General features: G+C 38.8%; 1 protein-coding gene across 1 annotated transcript; it reads right to left on the bottom strand.

The window, feature by feature from the left end:
- Window positions 1-18,722: 18,722 nt before the first annotated feature.
- Window positions 18,723-19,412, bottom strand: LOC146482657 (uncharacterized). The gene has a single exon (XM_085106943.1). The coding sequence runs from the start codon at window positions 19,410-19,412 to the stop codon at window positions 18,723-18,725; it is 690 nt and encodes a 229-aa protein (XP_084963069.1).
- Between the last annotated feature and the right edge of the window lie 575 nt (window positions 19,413-19,987).

Genomic DNA, 19,987 nt, shown 5'->3' with positions numbered 1-19,987 from the left:
GTGACTTCAGACTGTGTTAGTTTCTAACAAAGATCATTGTGCTATGTTTGTAGTCCCCGGAGGATTTAAGTTATATTTAAATAATGGTCTTGTGATATTTTTATTCATGGTTTCCTACGTATAGTTGCTGGTTAGCTCATAGTGTGCCACCATATTTAAAAAGAAGATACATTTAGCACCGGCGAAATGTTGAAGTATTTATATCTTGTACATTCTCACCAAGGAGTTATTAAAGTGAAATCAACTGTTACTGGAAATATTAACGTACGTAATGCAAGCTACTGAGCATTCCGTAAGGTTCACAGTTGCTTTAATAATTAAGAATTGGTTCATGTTTAGCGTGCGTATATCGAGTTATGGATGCACGCGGGAAGTTTGGAGAGCACGAGAGAAGCGTAAGAGTTAGCAACTCTAGCTTCTTGAGTGCTCTCCAATCTTCCCAAGTGCATCCAAAACTCGATATACGCACAGCCGAAAGGATGAACCAATTCTTTTATAACATAGTGAAAATAAAGCAAATGATTCCTGGAAAACAGGTTTTGTTCCTGATTAATTACAAAATTCTCTGTACAAAAAAAAAAAAATGGTGAAAGTGGTTTCTCATATCGGTTTAATCTTGACGTGTTATTAAACTTCGACAAGCTCTTATAAATATACATTTTTGTATGGTGTTGCCTCTCTGTAAAAAGTTTTTTTTATAACATAGCGCGCGCATGCTTCCCCCATCTGACTTGCACACGTCATCGGATTGACGCACGGCCGTGCGTATGTTGAGAAATGTACCATGATGACGCCAATAGGAATTAGATTAGGATGCACGCACGCTATGTTATAAATTAAAACTGATGGGTTTGAGACTTATTTTGGAAGGTGTTTCGTAATTTAGTAGTGAACATTTGTATGACAACCAAAATCATTGTTTAGTCTCAGTGAATAGGCAATACGACCAGTCTGTAGTTTTATTTCTGAATTTGTTTTCGTTGCGGATCAGTTCCATGGATTAAGGTAACCCGTTCGAGTCTAAACTTCTAATTAGCATCCTATCACTTAAAAAAGGCGAGAAGCGGCTCTTCCCTAGAGGCCCAATCCCTTCCTTCCCCTCTCCCCCTCTCTCACCCAGCTCATTCTGCCGTGACTGTTTTAGGGAACTATACTTGTCAAATCAACGCACGAACTATCGCAAGCGTAGCTTTGGCTTTAGCGGGGCGCTATTGTGGAACAGTTTACCCGTCAATTTACGGAAAATAGACTCTCTTGGTCGCTTTAAAAGGGAAATTGATCGACTTAACAACAATTGTCAGTCAGGGTCCCACACGGCAATCTTGTAAAGCAGTATTTTTTACCTTGTGAAGTAAATAAAGTATGTATGTAAGTATGTATGTATGTTTGTTCGAAGAGAACCCACCTTATCTTGGGTGGGGGGGGGGGGGGGGGTGGGGTTGGTCATTGAAGACAACACATATCTCTGATAAACCTTACCGACAAAAATATTATTGGCTTTAAAATTTGAGTTGCCCCAGAGAATAATTCAGGTAGAAAGAGTCAGCATTGCTTAATAAACAAGAAAAGTGAGGTTTCAATCTCGTTGTCAATTTTTACAGCTGGATAGAGAGGTGGATCTCATCACGCAAAAAAGACACCATCTTTTAAGGTTGAGGAAGGATGGTACAGGCAGAGACCACCATCTATTTTATGTTTTCATGAGCCTTGTTCGGGTATAGTTCTAGTTTTGACCATTCCTCCAAAACTAATAAAGCCGAACAATGTGCTCTTCTGTCAGTATTGGCTGTTAAAACCGCGTCGAATCGAGGTCGGTCACAACTTAATTTATTCGAATTGAAGGAAAATTAAGTTTGAGAAAATAAACACGAACGAGAGGTTTCAAGAAATCTCCAAATGAAGAAATTTTATAGGACTTAATGGTTAGTGGACCTACAGAACTTGAAAGACCTCACGTTTGTGAAGAGACGTCATGAATAACTTTAACTGATCCGTAAAAGCCGGCCTTGTTTTTCAATGTTTTTAAACAGATATCACGAAATTACTGCCAATCTCAATCCCATTTATGTGATTAACATGTGACAGAAGTACTGGACACTGGAAGTAATCAACATTGTTTTTCAGGTTCTGATCCGGCTCTGTACCTAATTTTACCTACTCCCCCTAGCAGATGCTCTTTTGGAAAGATGTTGTGACGAGCCAAAAGAGCGTCTGCGAGTAAGGCTAAATTTTACCCGGTGTTTCAATAAAGTCTGTGGCTATGATCATCTCTATGAAAGGCGCTACAAAAGCGTGGAGCGAGTTAGCGAGCCTTTGCAAATTAGACTGAGAGCATGAGAATTCGAGAACGACAGGAGACAATACGAAATGGATGATTTCAACCGATCGGTAGAGGAGAGCGGGGAAATGCTACCAAGGAAAATTTTTATTCAGTTTTGGGGTCTTCCAGTTTAATTAAATGGCTGGATACATCTAAAACTACGTCTAATCTATCTGATGACAATATGGGGTATAAATATCCGGGCATGAAATTCATCATCAAAATGATACACGGATCAGAACAAATGGCTTCAAATTTGACACACTGAATTGAATGAATTGAATTGAATAACCTTTTTTATACACGGTAAAACTCATCACAATATACTAGAAATATTACAAACTAGTACAGATACTAGAATTACATTGCACTTATTATTCTATTTACTCTAATAAAACAAGAACTATTACAACTAAAATGCCATAATGACAAAATAAAGGCTTGTTTTGCAAGAGTGCCTCCTCTTTTGCAATTGTCTCAGCTTGACTGAGTGATCCGGGCATAACGACCAACGGGTTCCTAACAAGCGCATAATGTTCATGTTGGGCCGCTTATCTCAACGTCATTTTCTATTTTAGCTGTATGCTCGACCTGTTTTGGATTTAAATGCTAATCAGAAAAGAAACTATTAGAATACGTACCTTTAACTAAATATTAACTTCAGATGGAGGGAAACATAATCCATACGTCAAACATAGTCATGCAGAACCCGCCGAAAGAAGCTTCAGCCCGAAACTGGGGGAGAGGAGATTATCGACACAAGAAAAAAAAAACCTGCTGGGTATTGATAATAAACCGAACGCGGAAGATATTCATTCTTTGTAACGAATGTGGAATTTTTATGTTGGGAAGCTTGGGGTCTTTGATCTTCGGTCTCCGTTTTTGGGTCTTTATTTTAGAAACACCCTGCCGACAATGCATTTCAATCCCAAAAGCCGTGTCACGCACTGGGTTCAAAGAGTTTCTCGCTATCTGGTATCAGGGCAGTTTATATTTGATTTGTGAACTGCAACGCAGTTTTCGCGTTATTTGATCTATACCTTTCATTGGCGCCTGTTTGTTTCAACGGTTGTTTCGTGGTACACTGGATAAACTCCCGCAGAATGATGGTTTTCGGTCACTGCAGAAGATCCTCGCTGGAGCAAGAATCTCCATTTTAAGGATTATTCACTCCATTCAGAACTTCATTTTACACATTCCCTGATACCATATGCCTTCAGAGGTGTCTCGCGTCCAAACGATGTAGCGCGTCAGGTTAAAAACTGTAGATACATAAACCCCTCTATCAAATTAAAGCTAAGTAGAGCTGGCTATAAAGCTATACCAAGAATTTTGAAATACTGTAAAATGAATGATCGAATTTATAATTACCTCTGAATACGAGCGTCCAAATCACCTTTTGAAAGCTACAAGTCAAAGCGAATTTTGTTTTTCGCTTATTTAAATTTTTTTCACGCTCACTTCAAACACACAAAGTTGTTTTGCCATATTTATTAAAGACTCCCCGATTCTTACTTTTAAAGATTCCCGCTTTTAAAGATTTCTCCGTTCCCCGTTCCCCGACTCCCCGTTCACTGCTTTAAAAATATCCGGCTTTTCTCTTCATGGGCTAAATGCTTTAATCCATGCGAGCAGAGTAGCCTTCTACTTCCAGACTGCTCCAAACGCTTTGTGTCAATCCTCTTTATTTATTTCCTGTATACCATTTACTTCGTTTGGCTTTGCATAATTCTTTTCTTTTGCAAAAGCTATGAAGCAACATTTTTTTTATTTTTGTCCACACACCCTTACCCTCCTCAAAAATGATTTTTCTTCGGTGACTTCGTCAAGAGACTCGCCAGCTCTTCCTTCTCTCTATGTGCATTACCTAGGCAATCCTGATGTGTAATAATCCGCCACTTTCAGGTTCTTTTACAGCAGATGTCTTTTCACTGTGGCCTCTTTGAGAGTGAAGCCATGGGTGGGAGTAGACGGTCGTACTTCAGACATACTGACCCATACTGCTCACCGGGCTTGTGAAAATGTAACAGTAGAGGGCGATTATTTTCATTGAAGATAACCTCATAAACTGAACTATTTCTGTTATCTGAACTGCCCTATTCCCTCTACATCGTGTAGCAACGACCATCAAAGGGGGAAGTTCATTCCGTTCCGATGTGTAGTGAGAATCATAAGATGGGAATTTCCAGCTTAAGTATCAACAACAACATCACGCACGCGACGGGAAACTTTACTCAAGGCATTTGCTTAACCTTCATTTGACCTTGGATGTCTCATAGCTCGATTACAAGGCGTTGTTCGAGTGATGATTCCGCGTTTTCACCACCAAATGAGCGGCGGAAATCAAACCTCATTATTCGTCACCACAATTCAATTTCCGGTTATCAGCATGCTATAAACTTCAGCCTGAAATTTTTCTTCCGAGACTGTTTCAATTAATTAAGATTGGAAAGGTTAGAAATCTAACGCGAAAATGAAGAATAAACTAACTAAGATGTTTGACATTTTGTTTGTCTACTTACAAAATTATATACCACCCGCTTGAACTTCATCAAACTGCGAACTGAAAGCCTGAAGTAATTTGTTGTTTGAATCTAACGCGCACAAGTATTTGGGCTCGTAACATTTTCCATGATTTTGGTTCCTTCCAATTTGATTTGCCGGAAGTTCAAATTTTTACGTGTAACGTCCTATCGATGACTTCCGTTTCCTCTTTCAGGTGTGCAGCGGGAATCCCCTCTCCAAAGAGGTCAATTTACCTTGGCAACGCAGTTGATACAACCCTGACCAAGGAAAAACAGTTTTTCAAGCCTCTTTCCTTTCCACTTTGAGGAAAACTGGAAAAATTACGGAAGTTTTGCGATGAAATCTCATTCCAATAAAATAATAATGATAATCAATTTCATACCATAAAAAACTTTGACATTGAGCTATTTTTGGCATTTCTAAAACTGATTTATCCTTTGAAATGTATAAAAGCCGTGCTCAAGTTTTAACCTTAAGTCAGTACAAACTATTAAGAAGGGACACACCTGAATCAAGAGAAAATTCATTGAAAGTCTGTTCAAGTTTATACTGTGTATCGAAAATGCGCAGCAGTTTGAAGGCAAGTACCTTGTTATTGTACATAACTAAATGAAAGGTTTTCAGATACTGTAAGACAATTTTCCATTCATTTCCATCAACCACGATCATGTATACATCCATTATCACTTACATAGCAAACGTAACCTTCATCTCTGTTTGAATTTACGAAGTAAATTACTTGGTTGTGATTGATACTACTTGGTCTTCGTCCAAAGAAGAAGGAAATTGCCGAAATAAAATACATGGAATAGCATTGAATACTACTTGCTGGGTGCACTTCTTAAGATTAAGATCACACGTTACTATCTGTGTTGTTAAGCTCCTACCGTCATAAGATGACGTTCTCAACCACGTTCTAAATGTCATTGCTGGTTAACCTCTGACTAATGCAATTTTGTGACATAACTTTACTGCCCGTGGAACAGACCAAAACCTCAAAATATCAGTTTGCAACGATTACGTACTGAGTCTGATAAACGTATTACAGTCGGCAAAAGAACCAAACTACGTTTCTAACTTATTTGAAAATGTAGCTTCCCTCTGAGAATTTGATGTTATTCAAACGATTGATAGTTATTGGCTATTTCATTTGCAGTTTCAAAGTAACGGTCATTTAAAAATTGTTCTTCTTCTTTTCCTTTTCGCCAGTTCTTCAGCAAAGGTCTTTTGCTTTACATTTTCCTTCTTTTAATCGACATGGTAACGCCACTTCCAGCGATGAACAATGGTATTCATGCCTCTCTCTTTGTTGATAAGGACAATCAATTCAATGCAGACGGCTGGTTAAAAACTGACTTCCCACGTCATGGATTGGTGCTCCCAACTCGGAACAACAGTGGAGAGGAGCTCAAACAAGCACTCGTTTCAAGGGTTCGCCGCTCTTCAGGTTGCGTGAAACGACACATGACACAGCCATGTGGAAAGGACCTGATTGCGACAGTGGAATGCAAAAAAAGAAGTATGACTTGCATCAATGGCGGGGTTGCGCCCCGATGTCTTATAATCAAGACCTACTTTGCAGCTTGTAACAGAGCGTTTGATACAGATTGTAAATGTGCAAGTTCATGAAATATCCTTGACTGAGACTCTGAACTGATATTTTGTATCTGCTGCTGGTAACAAGAAACAATTGCAATGGTTAATTTATTTAAAGTACATACAGCTTTTGCCATAGTAATTGTGATAGTTGTTGTAGCTGTATAAAGCATTTAGTTACATGTTATTAAAATTCAACTCACATTTAAAAAATGCTTTGTAGTATTGCTGGAATGAACCTTTACCCAAAGAAAAACATTACGTGTTAGGCCGATGTCGGTAGTCCTAGATCTCTTTTTATTATATGGCTGGTTCCGCGAGCGGGCAAGATGAGTCAAATCCTGCGCTGTGATTGGCTACCCGAGCGGGCAAGATGGAGCTATCTTGCCCGCTCGGGAGTACCCGTTGCCCGTCCGCTTGGCATCGAAAGTTTAATCCCAACAACAATGCAATCTTTACGTCGATTTTTTCGTTGTTTTGGGGGAAAAAGGTCCCTAAACTGTTCGGTAAAACTGTCAACATTTACCTAAAGGAAAGGAAAGAGAATGGAATCATCCTGGTGTTTTGAAAATTTTGTTTCAGCTACAATTAAGACTTAATGAGAGTTGAATCGGTGAGTTGCTCTGCGTGTAGTATTTTAGATAGAGTTGATTTTGTAAAACTTATTGTCTCAAGTCAAGTGCCAAATTGATAAGTTCTCTAGGTTTGCAATGACTGTATTTAAATCATAGCGTAGTGGAAGTTGCGTTAAGTGTTTAGAGCAGTTCAGAAAAGTATTTTTCTCAATTAGTTCGCCGAAGAAGCTCACGTTTTTAATTTAGCTGCGTCTTGCTTGTTGTAAACAACAAAATCTTATCAAAGTTTCGCCCAGTTTTCTGATTTACCCGCTCTTTTTTTCGGTTTATGTTTGCATATAATCTCAAAATCTATTGTTTCATTCAAGAATTAATGATTGGAAGCCGAAAACTGTGTAGAAATGTTTATTATTTACCCCACCGCGCGATCGGCTAAAAATGGCGAGTTTGCCGGATTCTATTCAAATCTTCCCGCTCTTGCGAAAATCTAAATTTTTCGTTCTCCCTTTAAGCCATAATAAAGTTAGCGCTCTAAGATAATTTAGGATTCCTTGTGCTCCACGATTACATGCTAATCCAAAAATGCTCTGAAAATAAATCTTGCACCGGTTGGCTATGAAGAATTTCTTTCCGTGCAGAGCAGTTTTATGTCCTGTTTAGTTTTGTTGTTGTAGTTTTAACTTGAAGGTAAAGCCATATAATAAATCCTTTATTGACCAAGCTTGTTCGGTCAAGATGGCTGGATATTGGCCTCGTTCTTTTTTTGCGTTTTTATGGACCTCGACTTCGTCTCGGTCCATAAAAACGCAAAAAAAAAGAACTTGGCCAATACCCAGCCATCTTGACCTCACGCTTGGTCAATAACGCATATATCGTAACGAGGCTAGGCCAACGAAAAAATCTAGCAATTTGAATTAGGCTGTCAAATTAAGTTAACCGTGCAGACCCTGTAGCAACTCTTCAAGGGCACCCAACGGATCGTTTCTGTAAATTATCTGTTCGGAAGGTCCTTAATCCCCTACAATTTTCTGAGGGGAATTTTCACCACGAACTTTCGTGATATGGAAAATTTAAGGCCTAGTGTTTTCGGATTGATAAAAATCTTGTTTAGGGTACCGAAAAAAAGTTCAGCTAAGATATTCGGAAAGGAAATAAGACCTAAGGTTTTCGGGAAATGGACAAAAATGTCCTACTAATTTCGAAAAGACTGAAGTTCCCCTAGAATGACCGAAGAGATAAAAATATTATAGCGCAGCCTAAAATGAACCTACAGAGCTTTAAAGGCACCTCAGATAGCCTAAAATAGCGTTTCAAAGGTCTGAGAGAAAACTGTCGTTGGGTGCCACTGACCCTTGTAGTCTATTGCTATGCCATCCAGCAGTGCAATTGTTTCTTCAGTCCTTTATAGCCCAGGGTCTCTATGGAAACTCTTGCTTAACTGAGCCATGTAGCCATCTTGCTGCTAAAATTCTTCAAAGCTAGCTAAGAATCAAACACTTTTTGTTCTAGCTATGACGTCCCCAATTTAAGGCTGTGGGTAAATTTCAGCTCTTACATGATGTGAACAACATAAAGTCAATTAAATAAAAGAGAGAGATCCTCGCAATTATCGCAGATCGCAGATCGCAAACAATCGCAGGCGAACGCAAAAAAAAAGGCTCGCAACGATCGCAGAGCCAACCGTAGCCATACGTTTTGGTCAGCCGAAATGTCAAATATACACGCGCGTGTAGGCTGAAGAGCAAGCAACATTGCGAACGTGGAAGAGCGGGGATTTTGCTGCAAGCAAATTTACTTCTTCTGTTTGTCATGAAGCAACGTCGTCGTCAGCTCCAAAACCGTCGAAAACATCGCTTTTGGATTCGATAACGACCGTTCGAGGTTCTTATGTTGCGAAATTTGGCCTCCGCTTCCCCGGCCTATAAATTAAACTTCTGCCCGATTTTGTCCCAAACGTTGGCCTTTTTGTTCTTGTCTTTAAAATCTTTGCTGTTGCTATGGTAAACGCAAATGCATTCATAACGTGCAACTTTCTCCATAAATCCCTCGTTACTAACATGTTCAATCTCAGCCATGATGACAACGAAAGGAGTGTTTGTACGTAGACCATTTCTACAATCGAACACACGAGCGCTGAATCGTGGGAGACAATACTCGAAATATTATGGGATGTGTTTCGATCGCGGATCGCAAAACGTTGGTTTCCATATGATCGCACAATCGCAATTGATCGCAGGGGATCGCAGATGATCGCAGACCATCGCAGGAAATAGAGCATGGTTCTATCTTCTGCGATCGCCTGCGATCGAGATCGCAGGTTCGCAGACGATCGCAGAAGTATGTTTCTATATGATTGCAGACGATCGCAGACCTTATTGCGATCTGCGATCTGCGATCATATGGAAACCAGCCTTAAGCGGTTGCGAAAAGAAAGCGATTTGTCACTTCCTATACGCACATTCGAGATCTGAAAAGACTCTCCAACAAAAACGGTCCAATCAAAATCCATTATCGGTGGGTATATCATGAGGAGGGAGGCGGATCCCTTCATCCCTACCTGTGTGTCGTCAAATCATCATTTGATTTATTCATTGTTGACGTACTTTGTTAAACTTCTTATTTCATTTTCTCTATTCCAGTTGACCGCATACTTCATGCTACATAATTGGCTTTTTACGGAGGTGTGTATGAGCCCTATCAAATTCAACGAGTTGTCAGATCTCAGGCAAACTTTTGACGGTCGTGAAGATCAATCCGACATCCTAAATGAAATCCAACGAGAAAACCCGTTTAACAGCACCAAGTCTCTAAAAGCAACAGCAAAAGATCAGAGCGAAGGTATGGACAACGATGTACATTCTCTCTCGTTTTACACGCTCCTTAAATCGTTGTGAGTTGAAACGCGAATGGAAATGGAACCGCTGTCTTGGGAAATTTTACACTAAAGTTCACTGCAGAACAGCACACGTTGCTTGTCTACCTTATAAAGTTCCACCCCACTGCAAGAAAGTTCATCATATCGTCTTTGGAGAGAATTGCCGGGCTTGCTATGTAGTGAAGAGCTGCGCTTGTGGTTAGTGCGCATGTGCGACGAGATCTTTGGACCGTGTTTTGTGAGAACTAATAAATACGATTTATTACCATGTGATGACAGTGTAGTCCACCAAGGACACCTTTTACATGTAAATTGGTTGTAGTTAAAATTTCCCCTATGATACCATCTTAAGCCATCCGGGGGAAGAGGCCGCAGGGGTGATGCCGCCACTTAATAAGGTACTGCCCTTTTGTCTTAAGGGTACGCATTACGCAGAAACGGGATTCTTTTTTCTTTTTTGCTTGCTAGCATGGATCAGAGTTAGAGTAGACTTTGAAAATGAATCAATTTTAACTGAGTCGGGCCTTAATTGCTTTAACGTATTTAATCAAAAACTTTGAGGTTTCGTTCGATTGACCGCATTCCGGAATAAGCGCGCGTTAAAGGAATAGCTATTAGATTTCTCTTTTAAGTAAATTTGGGAAGCCGTTTCTGCAGACTTTCGCTTATATACGATAATTTAAGAGCAATTTGGTACTCCAGCAACTTAATTCAAAAACCTCTTGTGAAGGATTTCTTGTCATCATCGTATGCCTTCCTATTCCGGAACAGGGTCAATCGATCGCACCCTTTGGTTTTCAGACGCGGTCCACACAGCTCCCACTAAACTTTTCGACAAGACACCCCTTCCCCTCCCCCCGATGGTGGCGTTATCTGATCAGATGTAGACCAGAGATTTACAGCTCACAACAATTATTTTGGTTGGCCAAAGGTTTGTAAATAGTAGAGTATCCAGCTTCTCTGGGATTGCGAATATTTGTGATACAAATAAATTTTTATTGCCGGTTTATGAATCTTTTTACATTAATATATTTATATTAAAAAAGTTACCATTGTTATGAAGGTTATAACATAACTAGAATGGTTAAACTGTATTTTAAACAGGTGTATTACAGAGTGATAAATTATCATGGAATGGAAATATTCGTCCCAGTGGCGGGTTGCTTAAAATTTCCTTTTTTTTCTTGGTCTAGAGTCACGTTAACACCCCACATTACTGCAAAGAAAAATGTTATTTTAGTTAACTGTTGACGTTTTGGTTCATAATAGGCCAAGGTGTGTGAGAAAGGTATTTTCTGCACACAGCTTCTACTGCTTCCAGACAGCAGAAAATAAAATCATCAGGAAGTCAGTTAATGTACTTTCCACTTAATTTTCAAAGGGATGAACTACGTATTTCCGCCTTCAGAACAGGTTTTCGGAAACTTAAACCAACTAAAGCAGTCTGGATCGATGCAGGGAGATACTACATACCAAACAGGGAGGTGCGAAGGAGACTTTAGCTAAATAATAATAATAATAATAATAATAATAATAATAATAATAATAATAATAATAATAATAATATATAATAATAATAATAATAATAATAATAATAATAATAATAATAATAATAATAATAATAATAATAGTAATAATACAAAAAAAAATGTGACAATCAATGGCCAAAACTGCAGCCACTTGGAATTCTTTATCGTGGATACCCCTCCTACCACGTTTCAGCTTGCCCCTGATCCGATCATCGGGACTTAACAATAAGCGGCTTCTCGCAGAGTCGTGGCATAAATGAACGATGCAATCCTGCACATTTTTCCATCTATATATATGTATATCTCATCACTATATATTTTTGTCATCTAACTTCCGTGCTGTGCCTTGAAGCTCTTATAAATTAGTAATTTGAGCCCTATTTTATGTGTCTTAAACACGGAAAATCATGTGGCTTGTTCAGCACGGGGAATTTAGAAAAAGTGCTTTTTGTTTGTTATCCCTTTAATCGCCACCCCCTCCCTTAAGTTGTAATTTCATACTCATTCAACAACATCAAAAGAAATTTTCATTTTCTCTTGAAACTATTAAAAGCAATTGAAAGAAAAAAGAAATGAACAAGTAATTGGCTAAAATAGTTCGTAATTCTAGGATACGTATGTACATGTGAAATGGAAGCTGGCAACTTGTTAATAATATTTATGAAGCCAACGATTGTTTAAAATTGTGAAAAATTGTTTACGTGTCAGTGCGTTTTCATGATAAGTTTCAGCGATTTTTTAATAGTTTCGCTCTTTCTTCCTGCTGCCCGACTATCTAGTAAAGTTTGAAAAAAAGATCTGTCTGTCGGCGCAGCAGGAAGTGCCATCGTTTACACGTATGATGTTCACATTACGTCATGTGTATATTTTTAGAGTAAAGGAATCCCCTTCTCCTTCGTTTTCATTGACCCCTGTGGACCTACTGACAACCGGAAGCTCCTGCGCGTGGCACGCGATAACTGAAGAGAATTGCACCATCAATAAAAACAAAATTACTACGAGAAAAAAAATAGTGACTGTTGGACGAGCTAAGCTAACGATTTTGTTGTTAGTAAATATAACAGAGAGTAGGGCAAAACGACAACAACAAAACATTTTCTCAACGACAAATTAAATTACACCGGCACGAATTATGAGGACCGGATTACTTTTAAAGGTTATCTCACTTCAGGTTTTTCTTGAGCCTAATTGCACACTCGTAACTACTGAAGTTTAGCCAAATTTTTCATGTCATGCTTCTTTTGACAAACTATAAGAAAAACACTGAAAAAGTAAACAAACAAACAAACAAACAGGAAAGGAAATTTGTTGCTGCCCAAATTCGAATTCCTTTTCCCTGACGCCAGGGTGTACCGATATCTGCCGATATCTGCCTGAGCCGAATGTCACAACAGGAAGATGATGGCAAGTCCAAACCATTACAATATGAATCTAAAATTAGCTCGATGGATTCCCGCTTTTAAAGATTCCCCGTTTCTCGATTCCGCAAAAAAAGGGGTGATAAGCAAAAATTAAAATAACACAGAAAATGACTGTCCGGCTTCGATCCTCTTGGAGATAATTAACGAAAGAAAAAAATCAAAAAACAAAAAACAAAACAAAAACAAGAAATCCGTTGAAACCACTGAGAAAAAGGAAGAAAATGATTGAAACAACCGATAAAATAAGTGTTTTTTATTTCAGTTTTTTTTTTAACTCAAGAGGAAACCATCATATCTTTGAATGATATTTTTCTATTTTAATTCTTTATTTATACAGGAAATCTGGTTTAGCATAGCTAGTTTAAACAGAGTCCTGGTTAAATAGGAAATAAACAAATAACAATAATAATAGGAAATAAAAAAATAACAGCAGTGTTACCCACGGTTTTTAAATAGACTTCAATTCCCCTTGACAAAATCACTTTTGATCACTTGACCCCGTAATCCTTGCTTGTCATTCTCTCATAACATTTGAACAGGGATTTTTGATAACTTCTCAAGTTACAAGAGAGGAAAAAACAAGTGCAACCAAGGTCAAGTTCTCATATTTTTGGCTGATGTAATGTCTCCTCAATAAACGATCGATAACAACTCCCAAAGCCGGTGTATATAATGAAACAATGCATAGATGTACCTTGCATGAAAACGCCATGTACAGTCAACTCCCTTTATTGCGGACACCCTCGGAACCGCGAGTGTCCTTAATAGCGAGGTTTCGTAATGGCGGGAATTTATTTCAGTCAAACGTCTGTAATTTTTTTTTTGCCGGGGATTTAGCTGCTGTTCGTATCTCAGGGGTCGGTCCGTTATAGCGAGGTGTCCCAGCAAGGTGAGAGACTCTTTGGAATTTAGGGGAGATATAAGAGTACAGTACTGAGAACCAAAACCCACTCTACCGGCAAAATAATAATTTCCCTTTTTACCCGTTATCAGGATCTTTTCTGAAAAATTTCCCGCTCCTTAGAGAGGAACGACTATTGCGTAAATACAAACTATGTCTTTAAACAAATCTTTTTAAAACCGTTTTAATAGCCTTATCTTATATAAGGAGGAAGTACTCTATAAGCCTCGCTCTCCACCCTGCCCTTTCCGAGAATGTTGGCAGACTACAACAATAGTAGAAGTCAATTAAAAGTTTGAAGATTTTGTTAATTAACACCATACACGTTTTTGTGTCTATATTTTATTCGTAGATCGTTAGACATCATTACAATAAGTTATGTTTTCCTTGAACTGACTGTAACTCAGCTTGTTATTCACTGATATATAATTCTGCTTGTTTACCTTTTCTTATTTCAGCTCGCGGTTTTCTTGTGCGTGCGAAGTTGGAGTTTTTCTTCAGTAAATTCCAGGGTTGTTCAAGTTCGCCGTGAATCATCAGACAGACCCGGAGTACATGGTACTTTGGCTTATGCTCTTAATGGAAACGAACTGATAGAATGCCACAGCACGTCACGGTTGTATGTGCCAAAAAAATTTTATCAAAGCAAAGATTGACGTTGACGACGTTCCTCCCTCTCGCCTCAGACGCTCTTCACATCGATGCAAGTAAAAAGAACAAGAAAATGGAATCGATGTCTTGAGGGATATTTCACTGAAATTCACTGTAGAATATCGCATATAGCCTCATTACTGTACAATGCTCCACGGAAGTGCAAGAAAAATCACGAGATCATGTTTGGAAAGAATGGCCGAGCTTGTCATGTAGCGAAGAGTTGCACATGTGTTTAGTGCGGATGGGCGACATGACGTCATTTCGGTCCTGAAATGACTTCAGACTGTGTTAGTTTCTAACAAAGATCATTGTGTTATGTTTTTGTAGTCCCAGGAGGATTTAAGTTATATTTAAATAATGGTCTTGTGATATTTTTATACATGTTCTGTGGTTACTGGTTAGCCCATAGTGTGCCACCATATTTAAAAAGAAGATACCTTTAGCACTGAAATATTAACGTAATGCAAGCTACGGCTGAGCGTTCCGTAAGGTTCACAGTTGCTTCAATAAATGAAATTGGGACTGGGATTGTTTGAGACTCTTCTTCTTTTGGAAGGTGTTTCGTAATTAAGTAGTGAAAGTTTTTATGAGAACCAAAATAATTGTTTAGTCTCATGATCACTGAATAGGCAATACGACCAGTCTGCAGTTTTATATTTGAAATTCGTTGCGGATCAGTTCCACGGATTACAGTGACCTGTTGGAGTCTAAATTTCTAATTAGCATCCTGTCACTTAAACAAGGCGAGAAGCGACTCTCTCCTAGGAGCCCAATCCCTTCCTTCCCCTCTCCCCCTCTCTCACCCCGCTCATTCTGCAGTGACTCTTATGAGGGAACTAGAATTGTCAAATCTACGCACGAACTGTCGTAAGCGTAGCTTTGGCTATTGCGGGGCGCTATTATGGAACAATCTACCCGTCAATTTACGGAAAATAGACTCTCTTCGTCGCTTTAAAAGGGAAATTGATCGACTTTACAGCAATTGTCAGTCAGGGTCCACACTTGTGAAACAGTATTTGTATTTTAACTTGTGAAGTTTTTAATACCCTCCTTTTATAATGTATTACTGAAGATTTTACCGGGATAAATAAATAATGTATGTATGTATGTATGTATGTATGTATGTATGTATGTATGTATGTATGTATGTATGTATGTATGTATGTATGTATGTATGTATGTATGTATGTATGTATGTATGTATGTATGTATGTATGTATGTATGTATGTATGTATGTTTGTTCGAAGAGGACCCATGCACCTTATATTGGGTACGGGGTTCATTGAAGACAACACATATCTCTGATGAACCTTGCCGACAAAAATATTATTGGCTTTAAAATTTGAGTTGCCCCAGAGAATAACTCAGGTAGGAAGAGTCAGCATTTCTAAATAAACAAGAAAAGTGAGGTTTGAATCTCGTTATCATTTTTCACTGCTGGATAGCCGATAGAGAGTTGGATCTCATCATGCAATAAAGACACCATCTTTTCAGGTTGAGGAAGGGGGGATGCAGGCAGAGACCATCATCACCATCTATTTTGTGTTTTCATGAGCCTTGTTCGAGTATAGTTCTAGTTTTGACCACTTCCTTCAAAAATTAATGAAGCTGGGAAATGCTCTTCTGTCACTACTGGCTATTAAACCGAGTCGAATCGAGGTCGCTCACAACTTAAATTCACACGAATTGAAGGTCTTGAAGGGAAATTATGTTTGAAAAAATACACAAGAACGATACGTTGAAATCTCCAAATGAAGAAATTTTATAGGACTCAATGGTTAGTGGATCTGCCGAATAGCCCTCACATCCCAATAATAACACGTGACAGAAGTACTGGACACTGGAATTAATCAAAATTGTTTTTCAGGTTCTGATCCGGCTCTGTACCTAATTTTACCTACTCCCCCTAGCAGATGCTCTTTTGGAAAGATTGCAGTGTTTAAATAAGGTCTATGTCTATGACCATCTCTATGATTAGCGCGATCGATCGCGAGCCTTGCAAGCTAGACTGAGAGCATGAGAATTCGAGAATGACCGAAGACAATGCGCAACGAATGATTTCAACCCGATCGGTAGAGGACAGCGGGAAAGTGCTTCCAAGGAAAATTTTTATTTTAACTACAACTAATGTATGACAATATGGGGTATAAATATCCGGGCATGAAATTCATCATCAAATTGATACAAGACAAGAAAAAATGGTCTCAAATTTGACACACTGAATTGGATTCATTGAATTGAATAATTAACTTTATTTACACACGGTAAAACTTATTAGAATATACTAGAAGTATTACAAACTAAAACTACAGATACTAGAATTACACTACACTAATTACTCTACTTACTCCAATAAAACAAGAACTATTTCAACTAAAATACTAACGACAAAATAAAGGCTTCTTTTACATGAATGCCTCCTCTATTGTAATTGTCTCAGCTTGACTGAGTGATCCGGGCATAAGGACCAAAGGGTTCCTAACAAGCGTATAATGTTCATTTTGGGCCGCTTATCTTAACGTCAATTTCTATTTTAGCTGTATGGTCGAACTGTTTTGGATTTGAATCCTAATCAGAAAAGGAACTATTACGTACCTTTAACTAAATATAAACTTGAGATGTAGGAAGACATAATCCATACCTCATACAGTACAAACTGACAGTAGTCATGCAAAAACCGAGAGAAGCTTCAGCCCGAAGCTGAGGAAAAAGGTCGGAAACCGGATATTAGCGACAATGAAATGTAGTGAATGTGTATTGTAAACTTGATTGACATGTGAATGATTTTGACCGGTATCAAATAATAAGATAGAAGGATTTGTTCGACTGAGTATAGAAGGATTTGTACGACTGACTATTGAAGGAGATGGTAACTGCGAGTGTTTATTAAAGAACGTTATACAGTCCTCTTGAGTGGAGTGGAATATTTTCTACAGGAAAGGAGATTATCGACACAGAAAAAAAAAAAACCTACTGGGTATTGATAATAAGCCGAACGCGGAAGATGTTCATTCCTTGTAACGAATTATTATTTTGGGAAGGTTGGGGCGGAGACTTGCCCAGTTTCTCTTCGTGGACCATTAAAATGCTTTTATAAAACTGCGAGAAGAGTCGCCTTCTACTTCCTTTGCTGACAGAAGACGTCTGCACGCAGACTGCTCTAAACGCTTTACGTCAATCCTCTTTTTTAATTTCCTGTATACCGTTTACTTCGTTTGGCTTTGCAAAATTTTTTCTTTTGCAAAAGCTATGAAGCAACATTTTTAATTTGTGTCCAAACATCCTCCCCTCCGGAAAATGTTTTTTTCTTCGGTGAATTCGTCAAGAGACTCACCAGCTCTTCTTTCTATTCGTATGCTTCACGTAGGCAATCTTGCGAAGTGTATCCGTCACTTCTTGGTTCATCTTTTGCAGTTGATCTCTATTCACTGTGGCACTTTCTTTCTTAGCCTGAGACTGAAGCCATGGGTGAGAATAAATGGTCGCACTTCAGACATACTGCTCTCCAGGCTTGTGAAAATGTAACAATAGAGGACGATTATTTTTATTGAAGATAACCTTAAAACTAAAAGATTTTTGTTATCTGAACTAGCCTTATTCCCTTCAAATCGTGTGGCAAAGACCATCAAAGGGGGAAGTTCATTCCATTTCGATGTGTAGTGAAAATCATAACATGGGAATTTCCGGCTCAAGTATCAACAACAACATCACTAAATGCACATCAATCAAGTTTTGCTTAATCTTCATTTGACCTTGAATGTCTCATAACTCGATGTCGCAGAATCTTTCATGAACTCCGCACTTGCCGGTTCACAAACTGAAGAGGACTGTAATTCTTTTCTTTTCTGAAGATTTATTTAACATTCACAATCTGACAATCTCTGATCCAATCTACAATATTCGCGATGCACAGTTCCGTTCACAATTCGTTCTTAATCGATCTGATCTTACATTACAATTGTACTAAGATTTTCTAGGTTCTATTTGCGCAACAAGTATTTTTACTACAATCACGAGCACAGTATAATCCCAAGCCTACACTATTGTAATGCTACTAAATTTAATTTCAATTTCACAATCACACGCATTTCTCTTCCTTATTTAGCTTAATACCACGCGTGCAGTTACATCATTGTCATGCACTGTATTAGCTTCGGACTTTCCCGGAGTACAATTGTGCAATCTGCTTTGCTCACTAATTTTTAAAGTATTGCTCGCGTTACTATTTCGTGACATTGTTCATCAAATTTCCAAGTTAATATTCTACGTCACGCACATCAGTGCTTCTTTCCCGACACTCTCCCCCCCTTGACTCGTCTACGAGTCAAAGCATATGTTTCGATTTCCACCTAGCATCTAAAGCAGCAGATCTGCTAGGGTTACGTCTAAGAGGGGTAGTATGATCCCGTTCAAATTTACGGTTCCCAGTTTGACCAATTTGGCCGTTCCCTTCTATAGCACATTTTACTTCTAAGGGGTACAACTTTTGAACTGGTCGAGAAATACGCATCGGTCTACCCTTGGCAATGACTCTTACGTTTGCTCCCCTAACAACGTTATCTGTGCCCTTGATAAGACTCTCAACTACTGCAATTTTCCACTCTCCTCTCTTTTTGCCTTCCTCAAACACAGTTACTACGTCTCCTGTCTGAATCTGCCTGTCTTTGCGATCTACCTTCGGGCGGTGAAACTCCCTTAGATTCACCAGGTACTCGTTTCTCCATCTCTTCCAAAAATGCGCTAACTTCACTGTCAAATATCTAAACCTCTCTGAACAACTACTCTCGTTCGCTTCTGGCTCTTCCGCTATCTCGTCTGGCATAGACTTAATCCTTCTACCAAGGATTAAATGTGAAGGTGTTAAAGCTTCATGTTCTACCTCATTGTACTGGTGCGTAGGCGGACGGGAATTTAACGTTCCTTCTACCTCCACTAACACCGTTCGCAGCTTTTCAAATGTAAGTCGTGCATTTTCTAACACCTTCCTGAGACAAGCTTTCACACTTCCAACCATTCTCTCGAAAAATCCTCCCCACCAGGGTGATCTCTCTAAATTAAACCTCCACTCAATTCGCTGTCTGTCTAGCTCAATATATATATTTAGCCAAGCCTAAAAGCGGAGCTCCAATTTTTTTCATAGCATTTATAGAAATCTGCTTTTTGTATGAGCGTAGTAACCTTACCAGTTCCTCATTCTTTCTGCAGTTATATATATTTTTAGTGCATATGAAGCAAACTTCCCATCGACAATAACAATAATAATGTCATACAGAAGGCAAAATTATTTAATGCTGATTTGTTGTAACAGAAGGCATTTTTTTCTTAATTTTCCTTCACCGCGGTAAGGAGGTGATCTTTGCGCTTGTGCCCCAATCTCGTCCCCAGAGCCCCAGCGCGTCAAACATGGCGGCGGAAGGGGCGAATTTAGTTGTCTTTGGCTCTTTGCTAAGTTGTTCTAGAGGTTTGGATAAAAATAGCAGTGTTTAGACGTCTTCTGCTACTAGGATGGTGGACAAAAATAGCAAGGATATTTTTAAGCGCTAGGAAACTTTGCAGAAGTTTTCTAGTTTGGAAGCGATCGAAGTTTTC

This window comes from Pavona decussata, unplaced genomic scaffold, assembly GCF_977016875.1.
Source record: "Pavona decussata unplaced genomic scaffold, jaPavDecu1.1 SCAFFOLD_45, whole genome shotgun sequence".
Taxonomy (NCBI): Eukaryota; Metazoa; Cnidaria; class Anthozoa; order Scleractinia; family Agariciidae; genus Pavona; species Pavona decussata.
The sequence above is the reverse complement of the archived record's forward strand: the minus strand, read 5'-3'. Positions and strand labels throughout refer to the sequence as shown.

Bases quoted from the DNA above. Each gene is read 5' to 3' on its own strand.
- LOC146482657 (XM_085106943.1), bottom strand. From the start codon at position 19,412: ATGGTTGGAAGTGTGAAAGCTTGTCTCAGGAAGGTGTTAGAAAATGCA.